Genomic DNA, 19,147 nt, shown 5'->3' on the forward strand with positions numbered 1-19,147 from the left:
TTTGTGGTTTTTGCATGTGAAGAAATACACATTCCTGCCAATGTTATAACATTGTTCCATGATCATTAGATAACAGTAATATGCCCAAAACATTATAATGCTGCACTGTGCCAGCAAAAGGCAGGGAAGAACACAGCTAGCAACTGAAAATGGATAAACATCAACAATGCATTTTTTTAAATTTCAAAAAAATCCACACAAATCCATTACCATTGATGGCGTGAGTGTTAACTTCTGGCAGAAGTATTGTGACATGGTGAATTAAATGCACAGCCCAAAGGTTAAAGTTGATTATTTGTTACATGATAGTGAGGTCTGAGGAAGTGTCTCAAGCTACACAATGTGGTCAAAAGTATGTGGACTCCCAAACATATGTGACTGTTGATCTTACATCAAGAGCCTCCACTCCTCTGGGAAGGCTCCCCCCCCCCCCAAAAGATTGTAGAATGCAGAGTGCAGATATATGCTGTCACTCACTGTTGGATGGGGTTTGCTTCACACCCAGAACAACAGCCCAATTATGTGAACATATTTTTGATCATGTACTGTACAAGAAAGCAAAGGACTCCTTTCCAAACTGAGGGGGTTGGCTTGCAGTAACTTCATTTGGACAACAGAGGTCCTGTTGAGCTCTTGGAGCCTTCCTCCATTTTTTTTTAAAGGGAGAGTCAACTGCAAGAACACGATAACAGCTCTTGTCTCGTGTGCTTGTCTATCAACATTCAATGGTCAAGTTTATGTGGAAGTGATTGTGTTAGACCCAACAATATATATATATATATATATATATATATATATATATATATATATATATATATATATATATATATATATATATATATATATATATATATATATATATATATATATATATATATATATAATATATACACACTATCTAAAACCAATTTTATTTTTCTATTACCTCATGTGTTTTGGATAAAATATATTTGAGTAAATCCTCATTATGTTTCCATGTGTTTTACATGAATCATGTATTGACACAACCTCATGTTGTATCTCTATCTTCTCCAAAACATACCTGTTCTTTATTCGCCGTCTTAAAACGTACTGCATGTTAAATGTACTAGAGGGCAGCAGTAAACATTGTGGCTGCATGTAAACTGTAGAAATGTCAAGAAGAAGAACTGGGATCATGACGTTACCAAAGAGTCTTGAAGGAATGATTGGAAAAAGGCTGAGCCTCGATGTAACAATTTTAATACAGAGTCTGAATCTGAAATAACACACACGTTAAAACGGAGCTGTTGACTATAGGATAAGAAAATAAATGCTATGATCCATCATAACGCAAAAATAACAACAAAACAATGCCAAGTCATGGTCAACAGTGTCACTGATATCATCAGCGACGCCATCTTTCTTCCAATGCCGTTGGTGCTACTTCGTTTTCTAGGGGTGATCACTCCCACACGTTCAAAGAGTCTTTATAATTACCCATGACTCCCCTGAAACGTATGACCTGTCTCCTGCGTGTGGCCTTGGCTTGTAACGCGGTGCTGCTGTCTGTCAGTAGGACTTAATTAACGGTAACTAGCTAGTGTTCGTGTCCGACCGGTCGGCTAGTTAACTGGGAGCCGTTACAGCGGAGTCGAGCCACAATGCTGAAATGTAGAACTGTATGGAAAAAGCTTGCACCACTAGCTAGATCCTCCTCAACTGTGTGCCGGCAGAATGTGAGACGAGCAGGTAAGTTAAGTAACTTACGTAAGACAGAGTAACTCTGCGTATTCTTGTTAGCTTGCCTCAATTGAAACACTCATTGCTTGTAGCACAATGTCGACAGTTTGTTAAACTGCGCGGGGTGTCTTTTAATGGCCCAGTATAGGTATTATGACCTTCGTATGACTGTTTCAAAGCTAACGTTAACTGCGCAAACTAGGAACTGGCAACATGCAGAGAAGTCAATGACGTCTCCATAACTAACGTTAGGTCAGCTCGGACCGTAAGGCACGACACTGGTTGTAGCTCTCGCCTGAACATGAACGGAAAGCAACGCTAGTGAATGAGAAATAAACGGGTGTCACTGACGCACATGTTTTTGATACAGTGCTGGTTTTAATGGTGTTACGCCATAGTCTCTATCCCGTCGGACTTGCTTAACGTTACATAGGCTGGAATAGATTTGGGATCACGGGGATTTTTCAGTGTCCTGTGACCCTGAGATTGAAAGTACAGTATGTGCAACTGTGTCCCTCTGCATAGTGTACATTGTGATTGGTGTACTTAAGGAAGCGGTGGGGAGTTATTACAGTAATGCAGTTCACGAGAGAGGTTGATCATAATGTGGATTCAAGTCTCAAAACTCAACTCGCATTGTGTGCGCGCCCTTTCTTTCATTTACCCAATTGACAAGCAGACATGGCAGCAAAATGTGCCACACTTCATTTTGGGGAATGTCAAGCTTATGCTGACTTGTAGAGATGTAATATTATCTTTGACATCAGCATAATATTCTTGCATTTAAGATCTTGGAGTAAGACGTGTTTTCATTGTCAGCAGGCATGCACTGTAAATATATCAGCAGCATTTACACAAACAGTTCATGCTTTTAGAAAGTGTAACTGGGGCTTCTTCTTTAATTAACAATCCCTGCTAGCAATGTAGCTGTCACCTTCATACACCTGCTATAGTTACCATAGAAAGGAAATGTAGCATCATGCTTGTTACATGTGGCCTCATTGTTGTTGGCGTCTAGCTATATAGCAAAGTGAGATGTTATGAACAATGAATATATCATTTGATCAAGTGGCATTGTCGGTCAGATAGCTGCAACTAAACCTGATCAACATAAACAAAGTGCATCTCCAGCATAAGAATAAGAAATGTTAGCAAAAAACTACAAGTGTCAGTTCCGTGTATTAATCATGTGTGTGTGTGTATTGTAATGCATGGTGTGGAGATGTACTGCAGCTGCGACTGACCTGCCTTTGGATTACGTTTGTGACCTACATCAAGGGTGTTCGACTGAAATGAGTGCAATTTTGACCAATGTTTGTTATTTGTCTTTGTTTTCAGGGTTAAACAGTGGCAGCATACCAACATGTGTACCTGCAGCTCACATGTCCACAGGGCCTGCAGGGGGAGGCAGAGAAAACCAGCTGTACGTTCTTCTGGTTGCAGCAACCTGCGTCGGCGGTGGAGTTTATGTGAGTCAGTCCGTCATAACAACACAGCACGTGTATTGAAAATCAGAAGTAATTAGTTGCAGGTGGTTCACACTTTTCTGTTTTCACAGACGTACCTAACTGTCAAGGGAGACAGCCAAAGATATCAGGACCGTATCGATGAAATCACATCCCGACCAACTAAACAAGCCACAGAACAACCTGCTGCACTCATCCAGTTTGAGCCTCCCGGTGAGCAGGTTACAAGTCTAAAGAGATTTCTATCACAGCCACGGTATTTTTAGTTTCGATCAATTAAAAGTTTCACTGATGTGGTTTTGTATTTTGTTTTGTTTTAGCTGTGGAAGCCACTGAGACAGAGGGTGAGTGATTCCCGTCTCCTTTTGAGTAGATATTTGTAGATCAAACTCCAACTCTGTTAATAGGTTAACAGGTAGGAACACTTAACTGGGATATATTCACCACAGTGAGCAAGGAGCTATCCATAAGCTACAACATAAGAGAATGTTAAGATAAGGATATGAAAATGTTCTTGCATGAGGTCAAATGCCTGTAAGGTATTTGCTGCTCTGTTGACTGAAAGGTTTTTGTTTTTGAATCATAGTTAAGGGTTATTCTGTTGTGCACGGTTAAACTGTATTTAAATGAGTGGTAGATTGCTTTAAATCCTGTTCTCTTTCTGATTGATGAACCAGCCGTCCCTGAGCCAGAACCTCAAGCAGCACCAGCACCTTCACCAGAAGAGCCGAGTCCCCCGGGCCCCGATGCTGAAGTACTGGCCCCCGTTGAAACAACTGAACCCCCCCCAGGTTGTCTGCATTTATTTTCTATACTTTTCTATACACCTGCATGCACAACATGTGCCTCCTGTATAAACCGTGTACGTGAACAAAAAGTGAGAGGAAAAAATAACTTCAAAGTGTACTTTATCTGGAATTATGTGTACTGTCCCACTTTGTACACACACACTGTACTTGAAAGAGAAGTGAGGGGTCAGAAATGGTGACACCAAGTGGTAAACTCGGGTTAGTGCAAAAAAAGCAGGATGCAAAACACACCTGCGTCATTCTGTGTTGAATCAGACAAAGGTTTTTGTTTACATTTCAGATTATGTATGTGCTCTTTAAGTTCTGTCAAATATTTTTGGCTGAATTTTCAGCATCAACATCCTTAGAGTACAAAAATGGCAATGGCAATAAAATATGCAATTCTCAATGATTTATTTTGGTCTCAAACAGCACATAAACGGAGCATGGTTTTTGACGTTTTCTCTGAGTTTGACAAACTTTGTCCTGTCATAGCACTCAAAATGTTTATTTTCCACTAATATTATATTATTGTTCATAACTGGAAGCTGCCCTTTGAAGTGAATTTGATTTCTTACCTCCAAACTAAGATGCACAAAGTCTTCCCAGCTGTTTCATAGGAAGTCTTCAAACAGAACGGTCCCTGGTGAATATCAGTGTGATAAGACAAGCTCGAGTAAAAATGAGTTCACAACACTACGCTCAGCTCTAAGATGGTGTGCAGTATGTACGTCTCTGCAGATGTTACACATCATTTGGGCAGCTTCCACGTGTTCTTGTGTTTAGTGTGCTTTCAATTGTAGTGCACCTCCAAGGTTAACTTGTAACTTTTACCACGATACTACCAGAACCACCAGCCCCCTCTGAGCCGTCCCCAGCTGAGCTCACAGAGCCGGCCCCTGCACCTGTTGTGGAGAGTGGTAAGCACTCAGTCCGTGCATGGCGATGTACATTTACCACATCCGAGGGTTTAATGTGTCATAACTGGTCAATGCTCCGGTTCTAACAGAACCTACAGCAGCAGCAGAAAGCCCCGCAGCAGAGCCAACCGAGCCTCAGCCCGAGGTCGTGGCAGAGAGTGGTAAGACCAGATACTTTTTCCCATTTTCCCGTTTATTTCAAACACCGTTTCTCCTTTTTTTTTTTTCCTATTAATGATTTTAACATTTTTTCCTCATTACAGCTTTCCCGCCTTTATGTCTTTTTCACATTGTTTGGGTTCGTGTAATGATAATGGTTAATCTCACTCGCATGAAAGATGTCATTTCTTTTTCCATTTCCTCCTTTCAGGTGTGTTTGTGTGAGTCATGGGTACTGATGAGCATCCAAGATCATGCACTGACTTTGTCTCTTTCTCCTGCTTTTGCCTCTCTGCCTCTCTCTCTCTCCGTCTCTCTTTTACTCTCACTCTCTCTGGCTTGCTGTCGCTCTCTCATACAAACTCCAGGAGACTCCTCACCTGCCTCTCTCAAGCTCCCCTCACACACGCCCTACCTCCTTATCGGTGGAGGCACCGCCGCTTTCGCTGCGGCCCGGTCCATTCGAGCCAGAGACCCCGGTGCCAAGGTCAGCATTCAGTGCATCATCCATCTTGCTGCACCTCGACTTTCTCTGTTACATCCGTGTGTCGTCCTCACGTACTGCATCTGCCTTTCTTTGACTTGTTGCTACCAGGTGTTGATTGTGACTGACGAGTCAGTCCCTCCATACATGAGACCGCCTCTTTCTAAGGAACTGTGGTTCTCTGATGATCCCAGTGTGACGCAAACGCTGCGCTTCAAACAGTGGAATGGAAAGGAAAGGAGGTGTGTTTAGCTTCATGTACTGTGCTTCTGGTTTATTCAACTCTTTCTGTCTCTCGGTGCCTTTCTTACAATGTGTCTCCACAGTTGTCTCTCTGCTAGGATAAGTGGTCGTTACATTGAGTTAGACAGTTGTCCTGTGACATCTCTTTATTTGCTTCATTGCAAAATGATTCTGTTGCTGGTTTTCTTTTTGTAAGAAAAATGTTGAAAGATTTGTAATACTTTTGTGTTCATTCGTCAGTATCTACTTCCAGCCGCCATCATTCTACATTAATGCAGAAGAATTGGATGGTGCAGAAAACGGTGGAGTGGCACTTCTCTTCGGCAGAAAGGTTGGTTTTAGACGCCACAATGTGCAGATGTCCTGATTATGTACTGTAAACAATAGTAATATTAATAGTATTCATATACCAGAAGTGAGGAATCCCATTGGCTGATGTAAATGTACTTTTTGACTGTATTGAGATGTTTGACAACTGTACATGATTTCATCCGTTTTAGGTGGTTCACATGGATGTGAGGGGAAACAAAGTACAGCTGGACGATGACACTGAGATTTCCTACGACAAGTGTTTGATTGCTACGGGTAAGCCTCTTTCAGATGCATGTGTTGCCGTGTGTGGTTTAAACTCGGCTGGAAGCTGATTTTGAACGGTTTGCTTTCAGGTGGTGCGCCAAGAAATCTACAGGTCATTGAAAGAGCCGGAGAGGAGGTGATGAAGAAGACCACGCTGTTCCGCAAGGTCAGTGTTTAGCCACAAGGGGGCGATGGCCTTCTTTATGTTTTGGAATTTCTGGCTGTTCGTACAAAGCCCTAAAAAAATAAGTTACACACTTTGGCTGGAAGAGTAAAGGTGTGACATTATAGAGATATTTAGGTGACAATATGTTTGACTCTGAAAAAGTTGTTTAGAGGAGTTAAACAAACAAAAAAGCTATCTGAATGTTCATCCCACCAATAGGTCATAATTACAAAGCTTTGTCTCAAACAATGCAGTTTACCTTTTTATGCTAAAATCATAAAAACAACATGAAATGAAGATACTTTGCTCAGTAACTTCAATGGCATTAAATGTGTGCAATGTTTTTTTGTTGGTCCGCTGTCCTGATGATTCATTCATCACAATCCCTTCATTGTTACCACACTCATTTCAATGTGTGACATATCACTACCTTAACAAAAAGAGAGTCAATTTGATTTAAATGTTGTTTCCCTCCACAGGTCGAGGACTTCAAATCCTTAGATAAGGTCTCCAGAAACGTCAAGTCCATCACCATCATTGGGGGCGGCTTCCTGGGCAGCGAGCTGGCCTGTGCTCTCGGCAGGAGATGTAAGACTACTGGACCAGATGAGAAAATGAAGAATAGATGATACTAGTTTAACAGAATAATGCTCAGCCTCTTTCACCTTTTCTTTTTTTTTTTCCAGCAACTGAGTGTGACCTGGAGGTGATACAGATGTTCCCTGAGAAGGGCAACATGGGGAAAGTGTTGCCCGAGTATCTGAGCAACTGGACGACAGAAAAAGTCAAGAGAGGTTAATGAGCTCTAACACGTCTGAACTTTCATATCTAGCTGAACATCCCTCGAAAGAGTTTTTTGTTAAAATCTCATTTCACTTCGTTTTATTAAATATTCTTCGTTTTGTCTTCCAGAGGGTGTGAAAGTTATCCCTGAAGCGCTGGTGAAATCTGTGGTGTGCAAGGATGATAAATTAGAAATCCAACTGAAGGACGGCCGATTGGTAGGTCCACGTTCATTTTCTCAAGTGTGATTCAGGAAATGACTCGTTAGTTATTGATGCATCTTGTGCTTCCACCTCGTAGGTGAAAACGGACCACATTGTTGCAGCTGTCGGCCTGGAGCCCAATGTCGACCTCGCCAAGTCAGCAGGTCTGGAGGTGGACTCTGACTTTGGTGGCTTTCGAGTCAATGCAGAGCTGCAAGCCAGATCCAATATTTGGGTGGTAAGTTCATGTCCATGAGGTAGTGGAAATGTTCCAACAACAGTCAACAGGTTCATGCCGTGCTGAAACAGTGACTGATGTTTACTGGCTTTGGAAATGAAAGTGCATATGTTCTTAATTCAGAGAAAGTTGTGACTACGTAGTTGTCGCAGCAATTTTGTGTCCTTTTGAAGTAAGTTAACTGTCATTGAGTCGATGGTTCTTGGTGATGTGACTCCCCCTTGTTATTCCAATAGGACCAACTTATATTCATGTAAACATGGCAGCCAACTTTTAATGAGTTGATTAAAAAAGTATTACAATGTTGACTGGTCGAGGTGAGCCACATACGAGCTTTCATAAATGTATGTTTATGAAAGCTTGTTCTTTCAGTCATATCTTTTATTCTAGTGCCCCCTTAAGGTGAACTCGGGTCCTGGTCTAGAAGCAATGCACCTGTGGACTTGTAATATGGCGTAGTGTAGTCAGACATGCTCATCCATCCTCGATCCCTTCTGTGTGGATCCAGGCAGGAGATGCTGCGTGTTTCTATGACATCCGACTGGGCCGCAGACGAGTGGAGCACCACGATCACGCCGTCGTGAGCGGAAGGCTAGCGGGAGAGAACATGACGGGAGCCAACAAACCCTACTGGCATCAGTCCATGTTCTGGTGGGTACTTCCTGTTTCCTGCTTGTGATGCTAATTCAAGGTTTCCATTCGTCACAAATTCAAACCGTTGCTGCAAGCCATTGAGCCAGCTTGAAGTGGAAATGAAGGGAAATTATTTGTGAAAGTGAAGGACAGTCTGAATTGTTGATCGCACAGGTCCACATTCATCGGCTACATTTAAATAAGTGGGCACTGGGGCAGCACGTACAATCCTGCAAAATGACTCAGATTGAATCCTTTTAGAATACAGAGGTACATGCATGATTGAGTTGTAGTCTTGAATACCATGAAGTTCTAAAATATTTAAACTGCCTTTAGAGGACATTAGGGAAGGAGTTTCCAGCAGAGGGCTGCGTTCTTCAAGTCCGTCATACATTTGCATCTCTGTGTTTTTCCACGACCAATCTTGCATTCTGCTGCAGCATGATGTTATGGGTGGCCAGTTATGGCCGCATCATGCTCAAGGACCCGTTATTGGCGGTTTTATACTGATATTGACCGCCTGCTGACTCGTCACTAACTACCCTTAACCAGCCACGGGCCGGTAGGGGCCGCAAGTGAAAACACAGCTGAGTGCCTCGCCGCGTCTCTGCGGTCAGAAACTCTATGGGGAAACCGGCTAACGGAAGTACACACACAGCAGACTGATTTCCAGTGTCATGGCTGAATACTGAGCTGATTCTGACATAATGTTGATGCGACGCGTGATTTCAGAACAAGACTTGTCCCAGTGTGACACGCAATACCAAACAAACCGTGTTAAGCTAATACTACAGAAATCAGTGGAGAAAGAATGCTTCTTGCTCTGAGAGCTTTGAATCTAATTATTCCCTCAACATGCTTTCTAATCTCACGGTGTCTCACAGGAGTGACCTGGGACCTGATGTCGGCTACGAGGCTATTGGGATTGTTGACAGCAGCCTACCGACAGTAGGAGTGTTTGCCAAAGCCACAGTCAAGGATACACCCAGAGCTGCTACGGAGAAGTCAGGTACTAATGACATTCTTTTTATCCTATAAAGCAAAAAATAACCGGCGAATCAGAGGACCGAGGCTCAGATTTAGTCTTCTGTGTTCCATTTATATTGCAGGAACTGGGATCCGGTCAGAAAGTGAAACCGAGGACACGGCTACCAGCGCAGTGGCCTCTTCGACCTCTGCTCCCGCCATGGTGCAGCAGAAAGACGAGTTCGGAAAAGGAGTCGTCTTCTACCTGAGGGACAAAGTGGTGGTGGGCATCATCCTGTGGAACGTGTTCAACAGGATGCCCATCGCGAGGAAGGTATGTGACTCCGTATGGAAAAAGAGTTTGTTTCAAAGTAAGGATGTCAAATATAGATTTGGTTATTGTAAATGTTTTTTTTTTTTTTTGGTAGATTATCAAGGATGGAGAGGAACACGCAGATCTGAATGAAGTGGCCAAACTGTTCAACATTCATGACGATTAAGACGGTGGCGGCCGGCACTTATTGTGAGAGCGGCGCTTCATGTGAGGACTGAACTCTGGCAGCCTCTGTCTTTAAGACGCGACTGATCATACACACAAAACAGGATTCATGTAAATGATGTCTGAGACATTTTTCATATTTGGAATTTGTATCTGCTGCACCTGTTTCGTTTGCTTCTTTTTTTTTTTTTGTCTATCTAGGAAAACTTGTCTAATTTTCCACCAACCGTTTTGCTCATGCTTATGAACATCATCGTCCAGATGTGATCGTCCTTCTGCTTGTCCACACCAGGCTGAAAAACATGCTGAGTGTGGATTATTGTTTTCCTCTGTGTGATCAGAGCAGCTTGTCGTGAGAGAAGCTGCAATAAAGGCTATTTTTAAAAGTGGGAGTGATCCAATTATTATCATTTTTGCTCCCAGATATTACCACTGATTATGACGACGACATGTATCTTGACCTGCATTCTGAGCTGTGATGTTTGTTAAAGTCTGTGTGGTTGAGCTCATCGCTCCTGAAGCCTTTTAGTCACCGTGCACTGCTTCGGTCATACATGCGACCTACAGTCGTTGGACCTTTTTTTTTAAATGAGGTATGTTACAGGTCTAACCTCAGCTAAAAGCACTGTGCACAGGCAGGCTTGTATAAAGGGCATCTGACAAGTACACTTCACAGTGTGTACACGATCGAATTAAGCAGAGTCAATGTGCACTCCAACAAGAACAACATTAAAATGAAGCTTGGCCTACTTAATCCTGTCCGGAGGTAAAAATGTTCAAGCATGCAGAAGCAATGTGGGTTTTTTTCTTCTTCTGCTGTGGGCTTCTTGTTAGGCTTGCATTCATGTTCTGTAGCCTCACACATTTCTTATCCTGCTTGACACTGGGCTCCAGAGCGATGTGTGGCACGGCCTTTTTTCCCCGAGTGAGGCAGAACACGTGCGGCCATAACGTCCCATCGCTTTCTTTGACATCAATTTTGCATGGGTAAATGGCTGAACCGCCTCCCCGCTCTGTGTGGAGGAATAAACATGAGCTTCCACATTTATATTTGAATTTACTTGGCGATTTTGAAGATGAAGTAATTCGACACAAAAAATCTTTACCGGCAGTGAAAGAGTGGTTGAAATTCTTAATGGATTTGAAAACATGATGCCTTATTTCAGAATATATATATTGTTTTGTCTTAACATATTTATTTTAATATTTCTATTTTCAGCAGAAAGTAAATATCACTGCTAATCTGATGCCATGAGGAAGAGCAGTGTGGGCCACTCTGCTTTGGAAACGGTCGTGTCTCTTTAAATTCTTGCAGTAATTCTTTGAACATGCATATGGCCATAAAAAAGAGATGAAGCTTGAAGTCGTCCACACAAACAGGCATTTTGAATTATACAGCAGCTTCCTGTATTTTACACTTACAGAGAGGGGGAGAGGCTCCGCTGAGTCCACAAGACGGAGCCTGGCTGGAGGAGCAACAACAAGTTTCCTGCATCTCTGCTTTTCTTTTCACTTCTTTCTTTTTCTACTAACTAAGAATGCTATTCCACATCGCGTGTATGCTGTGGACGTCATCTGTCATGTTTCTTCAAGGCAGGTACGAGACTATTTCAAGTTTGTACTATTTGTTGGAGAAATCTGTAATTTGCTGTTTGGTTGGCCATTGTAATGTATTGTAAATGCATGTTTGTTTGAAAATGTAATTTTTTTTTATTTAAAAAGATTTTACATTTATAATGTAAGACATTCGATGATCTCTGTGGTTCTTTGACCAAGGGGCACATCAGCGTGACTGTTCTCTTGGAATTGGATGCATTAAATATGTTTCATCTATAATTGAATTCAACCAATTCAGTGAAAGTGTGCATTAATGTAAGATGCAGGATCGACTCAACAGAAGAAAAGAAACGTGTTTGATTTAAGGTAATAAGATGTGTACCAAAGTCATTTCCTGGATAATTTGAACTGTGTCTTTGGATAAAAATGTTAAATACCAATACATTTAATCTGAATCCTGTTAAGTATACTGTCTATGTCGCCTTTTAAATTACAAACTGTGTTGCCAACCAGTAAAACACCTTTCCAGCTAAAACGATAGTTATTGTAAACCTTTAGTACAAACGACATCAACGCTTTCCTGAAGAGGAATTGGAGGTTTTAAATATTGCATGAAGAGAATATCAGTGCATCCGGTGTAGACTGTCCTGTCACCTGGCAGGTCTGTGCTCTGTAAGGAGACGAAGCTCCCCAGCAGGGCAGCTGACCCCCCCTCTCCATCTGACTTTCTGGACAAGCTGATGGGACGCACATCTGGCTATGACGCTCGCATCAGACCAAACTTCAAAGGTAAACACACACTGTGGTGTGCAGTGGGAGGATCTCCTCGGTCAGGACGGGAGTGGGGAAAGTGTGATTTGCATACCAATTTGGGCAGTGAAGGAGCACAAATCATTCACAGATGGGTCAGAATAAGAGGTCCTGCAGGCTATGTTGTTTTCACACACGAGCCTTTTTGTCATGCATTGTTCCCGTTTTTTATGCCGACCCACAGCCGTAGGTGATGATGTTTATACACGGACTTCTCTTTCATATTTGTCAGAAATGTGCACTTACCCCACAGGCCCATTTCAGTCCAATCTTGTTCTGAGTGAAGCCAGCAGACTCTCTCCGTCACATATTCCTCCCTCAGTCTCTGGGGTCGCATTCCATATTTCATTCTTGCTCAACATCTTTGTCAGTGCATGCTAGGTAAATCAGGTGTGATTATCTTTAAATACACTAATATAACTAAAGGAGAATCAATAAATGATTGCCTCTCAGGAAACCCTGAAATATTTAAAGTTCCGGTGGTCGACAGATGGACGATACTGATGACAACGTACTGGAAATGAGAACTCAAACACATGCTGGTCATCTTTAATACGTCGGTTTATCAGGACAGAGCGTGGCACGTTACGAAGAGGGCAAGCAGATGTCATTTTGTTTCTGCTCTTTGCTTCAATACGTCATGTGATCCCCTCAGATAACATAGAATCCACTGTGACTATGTGTGTGTTCTGCCAGGTCCTCCCGTCAATGTCACCTGCAACATCTTCATCAACAGCTTCGGATCCATCACTGAAACAACTATGGTAAGAATGTGAACATCTGCATTTAACATCTGGTTGTTGGGTGTCTTTGACTGTCTAATGCGTAAACATCACTTAGCAGCAGATAGAAAGATATGGCTGATTTAAACTACCTTATATACTGCTGGCTGGGTAGCTCCATTCACAATCATGTATCATGTATTTGTTGATTACATTTTGTAATAATACAATCAGCAATAATACGAATCTGGAAAGTAACTACTAACTAAAGCTGTCAAATAAATGTAGTGGTAGTAAAAAGAAAGTAAAAAGTAAAAGTAAACACATTTATCGGACGTGTCGGACCCTTTGGTGGTCAATCAGTGGAAGTGTTTTTGACGCTTCTCTCTCTGTCTGGAAGCACCACTCATGATGCCCAAACATACTGTTGTTAGATTATGACGAATTGATGACTGCAAACACCATCTTGTAAGTTCATTACATAATATCAGCTATGATTTCCTAATCTCTCGGTCTCAGTTAAATAAGGGAAATCCTTCATTTATGCGGCCCCATGGTAAGTATTTAGGGTTGGACATGTTTTCTTTCTGAAAATACCTCTAGGGAGAGCCATCGCATCTTAAGTGATGACATTGTAAGTGGAGCTTTCTGTCATTCAGGTTATGAGCACTCAAGTCTCTTTGTCAGTGTTTATTTATTTATTTGTCTTTGGTCACACAGAGTTCCTGTGCTTTGCACGGGGCTGCTCGCCTGCTGAGACACGCTGCGGGTTCATGCGTCTCTTGCGATGTCATTTATTGCTGTTTAGGTGATCTTGGGCCATCTCAAGCTTTCTGGAAAGGACACCTTGTCCAGTCGCTTGTGGTTTGTTCATTGGCAGTGCGTTGAGCTCTCTCAGGACCACCGTACTTCTAACATCTCATTGTGATATCTACCATGGCACAATTGCCACTTGTGGCTATATATTTCGTTTCGGTCATTTATAACGATTCTAACTTCCAATTACGACTTAACTCCAAACTTTAGGACTACCGGCTCAATGTATTTCTGCGACAGCAGTGGAATGACCCTCGACTGGCATATAAAGAGTACCCGGATGACTCTCTGGACCTGGACCCCTCTATGTTGGACTCCATTTGGAAACCTGACCTGTTCTTTGCCAATGAAAAGGGAGCAAGCTTTCACGAGGTTACAACAGACAACAAACTGCTTCGTATATTCCAGAATGGAAATGTCCTCTACAGCATCAGGTGATCTGTTTTGTTTTTTTAAAGTGCTAATTTTGCTAAATAATGCACCAAGATGTACCTCTATCAGACACTACAAATCCAGTTCCATGGTTTGTCACGTTGCTAACTGAACATGAACTTCTAGCTCTATGAGTTGTCGTCTTAACCTCTGAGTATATGGTCCTGCAGCATGTTTGTTTCACTCCAGTTCAGTTCAGTTGTCACTGTAATGTCCAACACCCACTGAAAATAATAACTGCAGGCTAAGACAGAATCAGGTCAGCAGTGTGGCACTAAAGCAGGGGGGGGGGGGGGATTGTAGCGTAATGGTTTTCATTACAATATCAGCAAGATGAAGCAATGTATGAAGCCGTATTAGCAAATATGTTAAGCATGAACTAAATGATCGGTTGCTTCTCTGGTCACGGAACCTTAAACGTAACCGCCTAAAACTAAGGGGATCACACTGGAAGTGTCAAGTTACAGCTGGCAACCAACACAATTATTTAAAAAAAAAAACAGGGTCCTAAAGTTAGAAACAACAACAACAACAAAAAAAGATGTATGCCCTCATTCACTTACGCACAGATAGCTAGCCACTATATCTAGTGGATGACACTGAATCAAGATAATTTGCATCAGCAGTATTTCTCATTTGTGTGAGATTCTTAACTTTGTCCTTGCTGGAATAAAGAGAAGAGGGGTCCTTCAAAATGAGCAGCGAAAGACATTATGTTTCAACAAAAATAAAAGCAGTGTCAGCAACTCTCAGAGTAGAGTGATGCAGGGATGACGTATTTTTTGCTGGACAATCTGGAAGTTAGCATCACGCTGGTTACAAAAAACCAATTGGATTTTTTTGTCCGATATGTAGAGCTGCTCGATGGGGTTCAGTGACACATAAGCAGGAGACGGTGCTGTAGGTTTCTCCACTCATGAGTTGGTGTGTGAGGGTATCACTTTGTCATTAAACACCCCATTCCTTTATGCTGTTGCTGTCTCTGTGTTCCAGGCTGACGCTTACCCTTTCCTGTCCCATGGATCTGAAAAACTTCCCCATGGACAGCCAGAAGTGTACAATGCAGCTCGAAAGCTGTGAGTTCATCTTTGAAGGCAGGCTTGAAAACACTACAAATAGATGTTGTTCTCATCCAGTACACCTCCTCTCTGTCTCTCTCTTCTAGTTGGCTACACCATGAATGATCTCATTTTTGAATGGCTGGATGTGGGAGCAGTGCAGGTGGCCGATGATCTGACGCTCCCTCAGTTTGTGCTGAAAGAGGAGAAAGGCCTCGGCTACTGCACCAAGCACTACAACACAGGTACACGACGACCTGCCAAGCAACATCCTTGATAGATACTGTCAATAAACTTCGAATAAGACTGTCAGTTTGCATCCGTATCTCCTGCTGTGGTTATAGGTAAATTCACCTGCATTGAGGTCAAATTCTACCTGGAGCGTCAAATGGGCTACTACCTGATCCAGATGTACATACCGAGCCTGCTCACCGTCATCCTGTCCTGGGTGTCGTTCTGGATCAACATGGACGCGGCTCCGGCCAGAGTGGGACTGGGGATCACCACGGTGCTCACCATGACGACACAGAGCTCTGGCTCCAGGGCCTCCCTGCCAAAGGTAAGTCACGGGTTGTGACACTTTACAGTACGACATACAAGTCAGTCACTCTTACCGGCCACAACAATGAGTTTGAGTTCCAAGATGGGTGTGCTCTGAGAAAATGCGCCTCTTTGTGCCCCTGGCCCAATCTGGCATTGAGGCATGTGTGATCCCATCACTAGATGGTCTGTACAGTATACTTTTTGTCAAACTATGCTGTTCTGCCGTGACTTTTTTATGATGTTATTTACAACATACTATACCACGGGTAGGCAACCTTAGGCACCTAGCGAGGTAGCTCAACCAATGTCTCACCAGTGGTGTGAGATGAAACGACCTCTTTTACTTTTTTCGACATACTATACTTTTTTATGACTTTTCGACAAACTATACTATGACTTTTTTGTACTTTTTTCGACATACTATACTTTTTTATGACTTTTCGACAAACTATACTATGACTTTTTTATGACTTTTCGACAAACTATACTATGACTTTTTTGTACTTTTTTCGACATACTATACTTTTTTATGACTTTTCGACAAACTACACTATGACTTTTTCAACACACTTTTTTAACATACTATACTTTTGTCTTTCAAGACGTTTGTGACATGATATGACTTATGTAACAAATACTATACTATAGATTTTACGACATACTATGGGTTTCTTCTAGGACACACTGTACTATGATTCTTTTCTAGCTGACTCTACTATGACTTTTTCTCACATTTTCACGACATACAGTACAGTACTATGAATTATGATGACATTTGTACTTTACTATGAATTTTTTACGACATTTTTCCAACGCACTATACTATGACATTTTTTATGACTTTTAAGACATTTCTACAACATTTTTGACAGACTGTAATATTACCTTTTTTTCCATGGCTTACTGCACTTTGACCCTCATGACTCCTTACGAAATACTTAAATACTTCTTTTGATGGCATACTATACATTGGCTTTTTAGTGACATTTTAACCACATTCCACACTATGACATTTTTTATGGCATACTATAATATATTTTTTGTATTACTTAATCATAACACACTCTTTATTACCTCTTTAGGGCGTGCTATACTGTGCATTTTTAATGACCTTTTAACAGCTATGACTTTTTTTCTGACATTGGATACTAAAACATGGACATACCATACTATGACCTTTTCATGACTGTTTACGGCATACCTTTTGGGACATACTATGATATTTGTTTACTTTTTACAGCATACTGTACTATGACTTTATTGCATTATAAAAACATAATATACTATGACTTTTTTTCCAATTTGTACTGACATTTCATACTAGGCCTTCCTTTTTAGACATACCTTGTATATACAGTGTGGTTTTGTTCAATGCAGTTGTTAAATCAAGTAAAACTTCATGTGTTGCTGTTGACGCCGAGTTTTTAATTCCATGTCTGTCATGTCACTGCCTAACATGGCATGAACGCCAATGTTAACCGAGTGGTTTCACTGATTTCATTCTCACTGTGTCACAGGTGTCCTACGTGAAAGCCATAGACATCTGGATGGCCGTGTGTCTTCTTTTCGTGTTTGCTGCACTGCTGGAGTATGCAGCCGTTAATTTTGTTTCACGGCAGCGCAAGGAGTTCTTCAGACTGAGGAAGAAGCTCAAAGAGCAACAGCGGCAGAGAACCGTGAGTGCAACCAACCCACTCGGCCCCTCGGGCGACTGTCACCTGCTATTCCCTGGATCCCAGCAATGCACGAGCACCGCAACTCAGCTGTGTGTGTGTGTTGCACTCCAGCCGGGGAATGCAGAACAGCACTGACCTGTAACAAATGCAAGCCATCATCTTGTTCTACTGTTCTCAACGTCTTGCTGCCTCACATGTGGAGAGAAAAACAAGGGAAGAAAAGTCGGCCAAACTAGCTTTGAATATAAAGTATTTCTTAAATGAAGCGTTGTGACATCAGCTCCATGATTTATTAATACCTTGCAACATTTATAACACAATACAAAAAAACATGTGCTTGAATCCTTATATATGTATTTATTTATTAGTTTGGGATTATGCAGTGCCACTGAAATTTGTCTCATTTCAAATTCATTTCAGACTTGTATTCATTTGATGATGAGATGATGATTGCTTGCTGATGAAGATCTGAAACACACATGCATCGCACAGGACTTTTGTCAGGGTTGTGATGCAGTCTGTTTGATGTGTTGTGCTTTCTCCATCAGCAGGGAAGCGGTGACAGCAAGGTGAAAGGAAAAAACATGTCTGGAAACATTGCTCCTCATGGCAACACAGCCCAGCAGTGCACTGCCTGTGCCCGGGTACGTACTGTCGCCTTGTTCTGTTTAACACCGGTGTCAGTAAAGCTGCGTGGTTCTCTTTTGAGAGCAGATTGTGATGCTGTGCTGTATGTTCCTTCCAGGAGGAGGAGCTGCAGGGTTTACTCTTCCTGAGTTTTGGACTTGGAATGTCAGCAGGAGGTGCACCGGAAATGGATGCACCGGTCTTTGCCGATTTACCGCCTGGTTTGGGTTTCTATGACATCCGCAAGCGCTTTGTGGATCGGGCAAAAAGGATTGATACCATCGCCCGAGCTCTTTTCCCCATGAGTTTCCTCATGTTCAATGTTCTCTACTGGCTTACCTACAAAGTTCTACGACATGAAGACCTTCTAGCCGCGCTGTGACAATACAACGAGGGCTGTACAGACACTGGATATGGATACCTATTAATTAATGCTCTCTTCATTAAAACATTTCAAAGGCTGAGAGTCCTCATGCTGTGCCATGCAAGATGCGCTGTGACTGCATGTCAAGTGCCATTGGGACATTCCCATGACATCGAAGAGTCCATCACTTTCTTTTCATTTTTGAATCCTTCCAAAGAAATGCACTTTTTCTCAGAACTGGTGCTTTATGCATTCCACCTCATTGTACAGTATGTGTGCAGTCAGCATCTGTATATCAGCTCACTTTTTTTTTTAGGAAGAAATGTCTGTATGTGCAGTTATTGTAGCTTCATTGTTGGAGATCCTCACCAGGCCTACATTTTTCATTTAATTGTATTTGTGCCATGGTCAACAGTGTCCAGAGCCACAGGTAGAGAGCATAAATGACCTCGATCAGGGATTACAACTTGCAACAGTAGCAACTCCGCCGTGTTATTCACTGATTCCTTACCGGCTAAAACACATTTTGTTTCTCTGGAGGCCACAGAAATCTCAGCTTGAATGCAATTGTTTTCATAACATAACTATTTCATCCAACACATTTTAACAGTTCACATTTCAAACCCTCCAATAGGAAGCCTATCTGTAATAAGGACTGGAAAAAGCTGTTTCCTAAATTTAAATGTGATATTTGAAGAAGTGAAAAGATACATTATC

The 19,147-nt window shown here is 42.0% G+C and overlaps 2 protein-coding genes across 2 annotated transcripts; both read left to right on the forward strand.

The window, feature by feature from the left end:
* The first annotated feature begins 1,470 nt into the window (after window positions 1-1,470).
* Window positions 1,471-10,214, forward strand: aifm1 (apoptosis inducing factor mitochondrion associated 1). Its single transcript, XM_079283949.1, has 20 exons — window positions 1,471-1,710; window positions 3,040-3,170; window positions 3,260-3,380; window positions 3,488-3,511; window positions 3,845-3,958; window positions 4,804-4,875; window positions 4,965-5,036; window positions 5,403-5,521; window positions 5,630-5,760; window positions 6,002-6,092; window positions 6,262-6,346; window positions 6,427-6,503; window positions 6,983-7,091; window positions 7,190-7,297; window positions 7,416-7,504; window positions 7,587-7,727; window positions 8,236-8,378; window positions 9,245-9,369; window positions 9,470-9,660; window positions 9,755-10,214. Exons 1-20 carry the CDS (start codon window positions 1,623-1,625, stop codon window positions 9,824-9,826), a joined length of 2,103 nt encoding a protein of 700 aa, XP_079140075.1. The 5' UTR covers window positions 1,471-1,622; the 3' UTR covers window positions 9,827-10,214.
* A 1,149-nt stretch (window positions 10,215-11,363) lies between these two features.
* On the forward strand, window positions 11,364-18,448 carry glra4b (glycine receptor, alpha 4b; the record flags this gene model as incomplete). Its single annotated transcript, XM_079283979.1, has 10 exons — window positions 11,364-11,422; window positions 12,044-12,171; window positions 12,889-12,956; window positions 13,941-14,164; window positions 15,156-15,238; window positions 15,328-15,465; window positions 15,565-15,779; window positions 17,281-17,439; window positions 17,988-18,083; window positions 18,185-18,448. The coding sequence occupies 10 exons, from the start codon at window positions 11,364-11,366 to the stop codon at window positions 18,446-18,448; spliced, it is 1,434 nt and encodes a 477-aa protein (XP_079140105.1).
* Between the last annotated feature and the right edge of the window lie 699 nt (window positions 18,449-19,147).

This window comes from Melanostigma gelatinosum (genome assembly GCF_949748355.1).
Source record: "Melanostigma gelatinosum genome assembly, chromosome: 14".
NCBI lineage: Eukaryota > Metazoa > Chordata > Actinopteri > Perciformes > Zoarcidae > Melanostigma > Melanostigma gelatinosum.

Coding starts and splice junctions, on each gene's coding strand:
- aifm1 (XM_079283949.1), top strand. CDS start 1,623: ATGCTGAAATGTAGAACTGTATGGAAAAAGCTTGCACCACTAGCTAGA. Junction 1,711..3,039: donor GCAGAATGTGAGACGAGCAG/GTAAGTTAAGTA, acceptor CTTTGTTTTCAG/GGTTAAACAGTGGCAGCATA. Junction 7,092..7,189: donor CTGTGCTCTCGGCAGGAGAT/GTAAGACTACTG, acceptor TTTTTTTTCCAG/CAACTGAGTGTGACCTGGAG.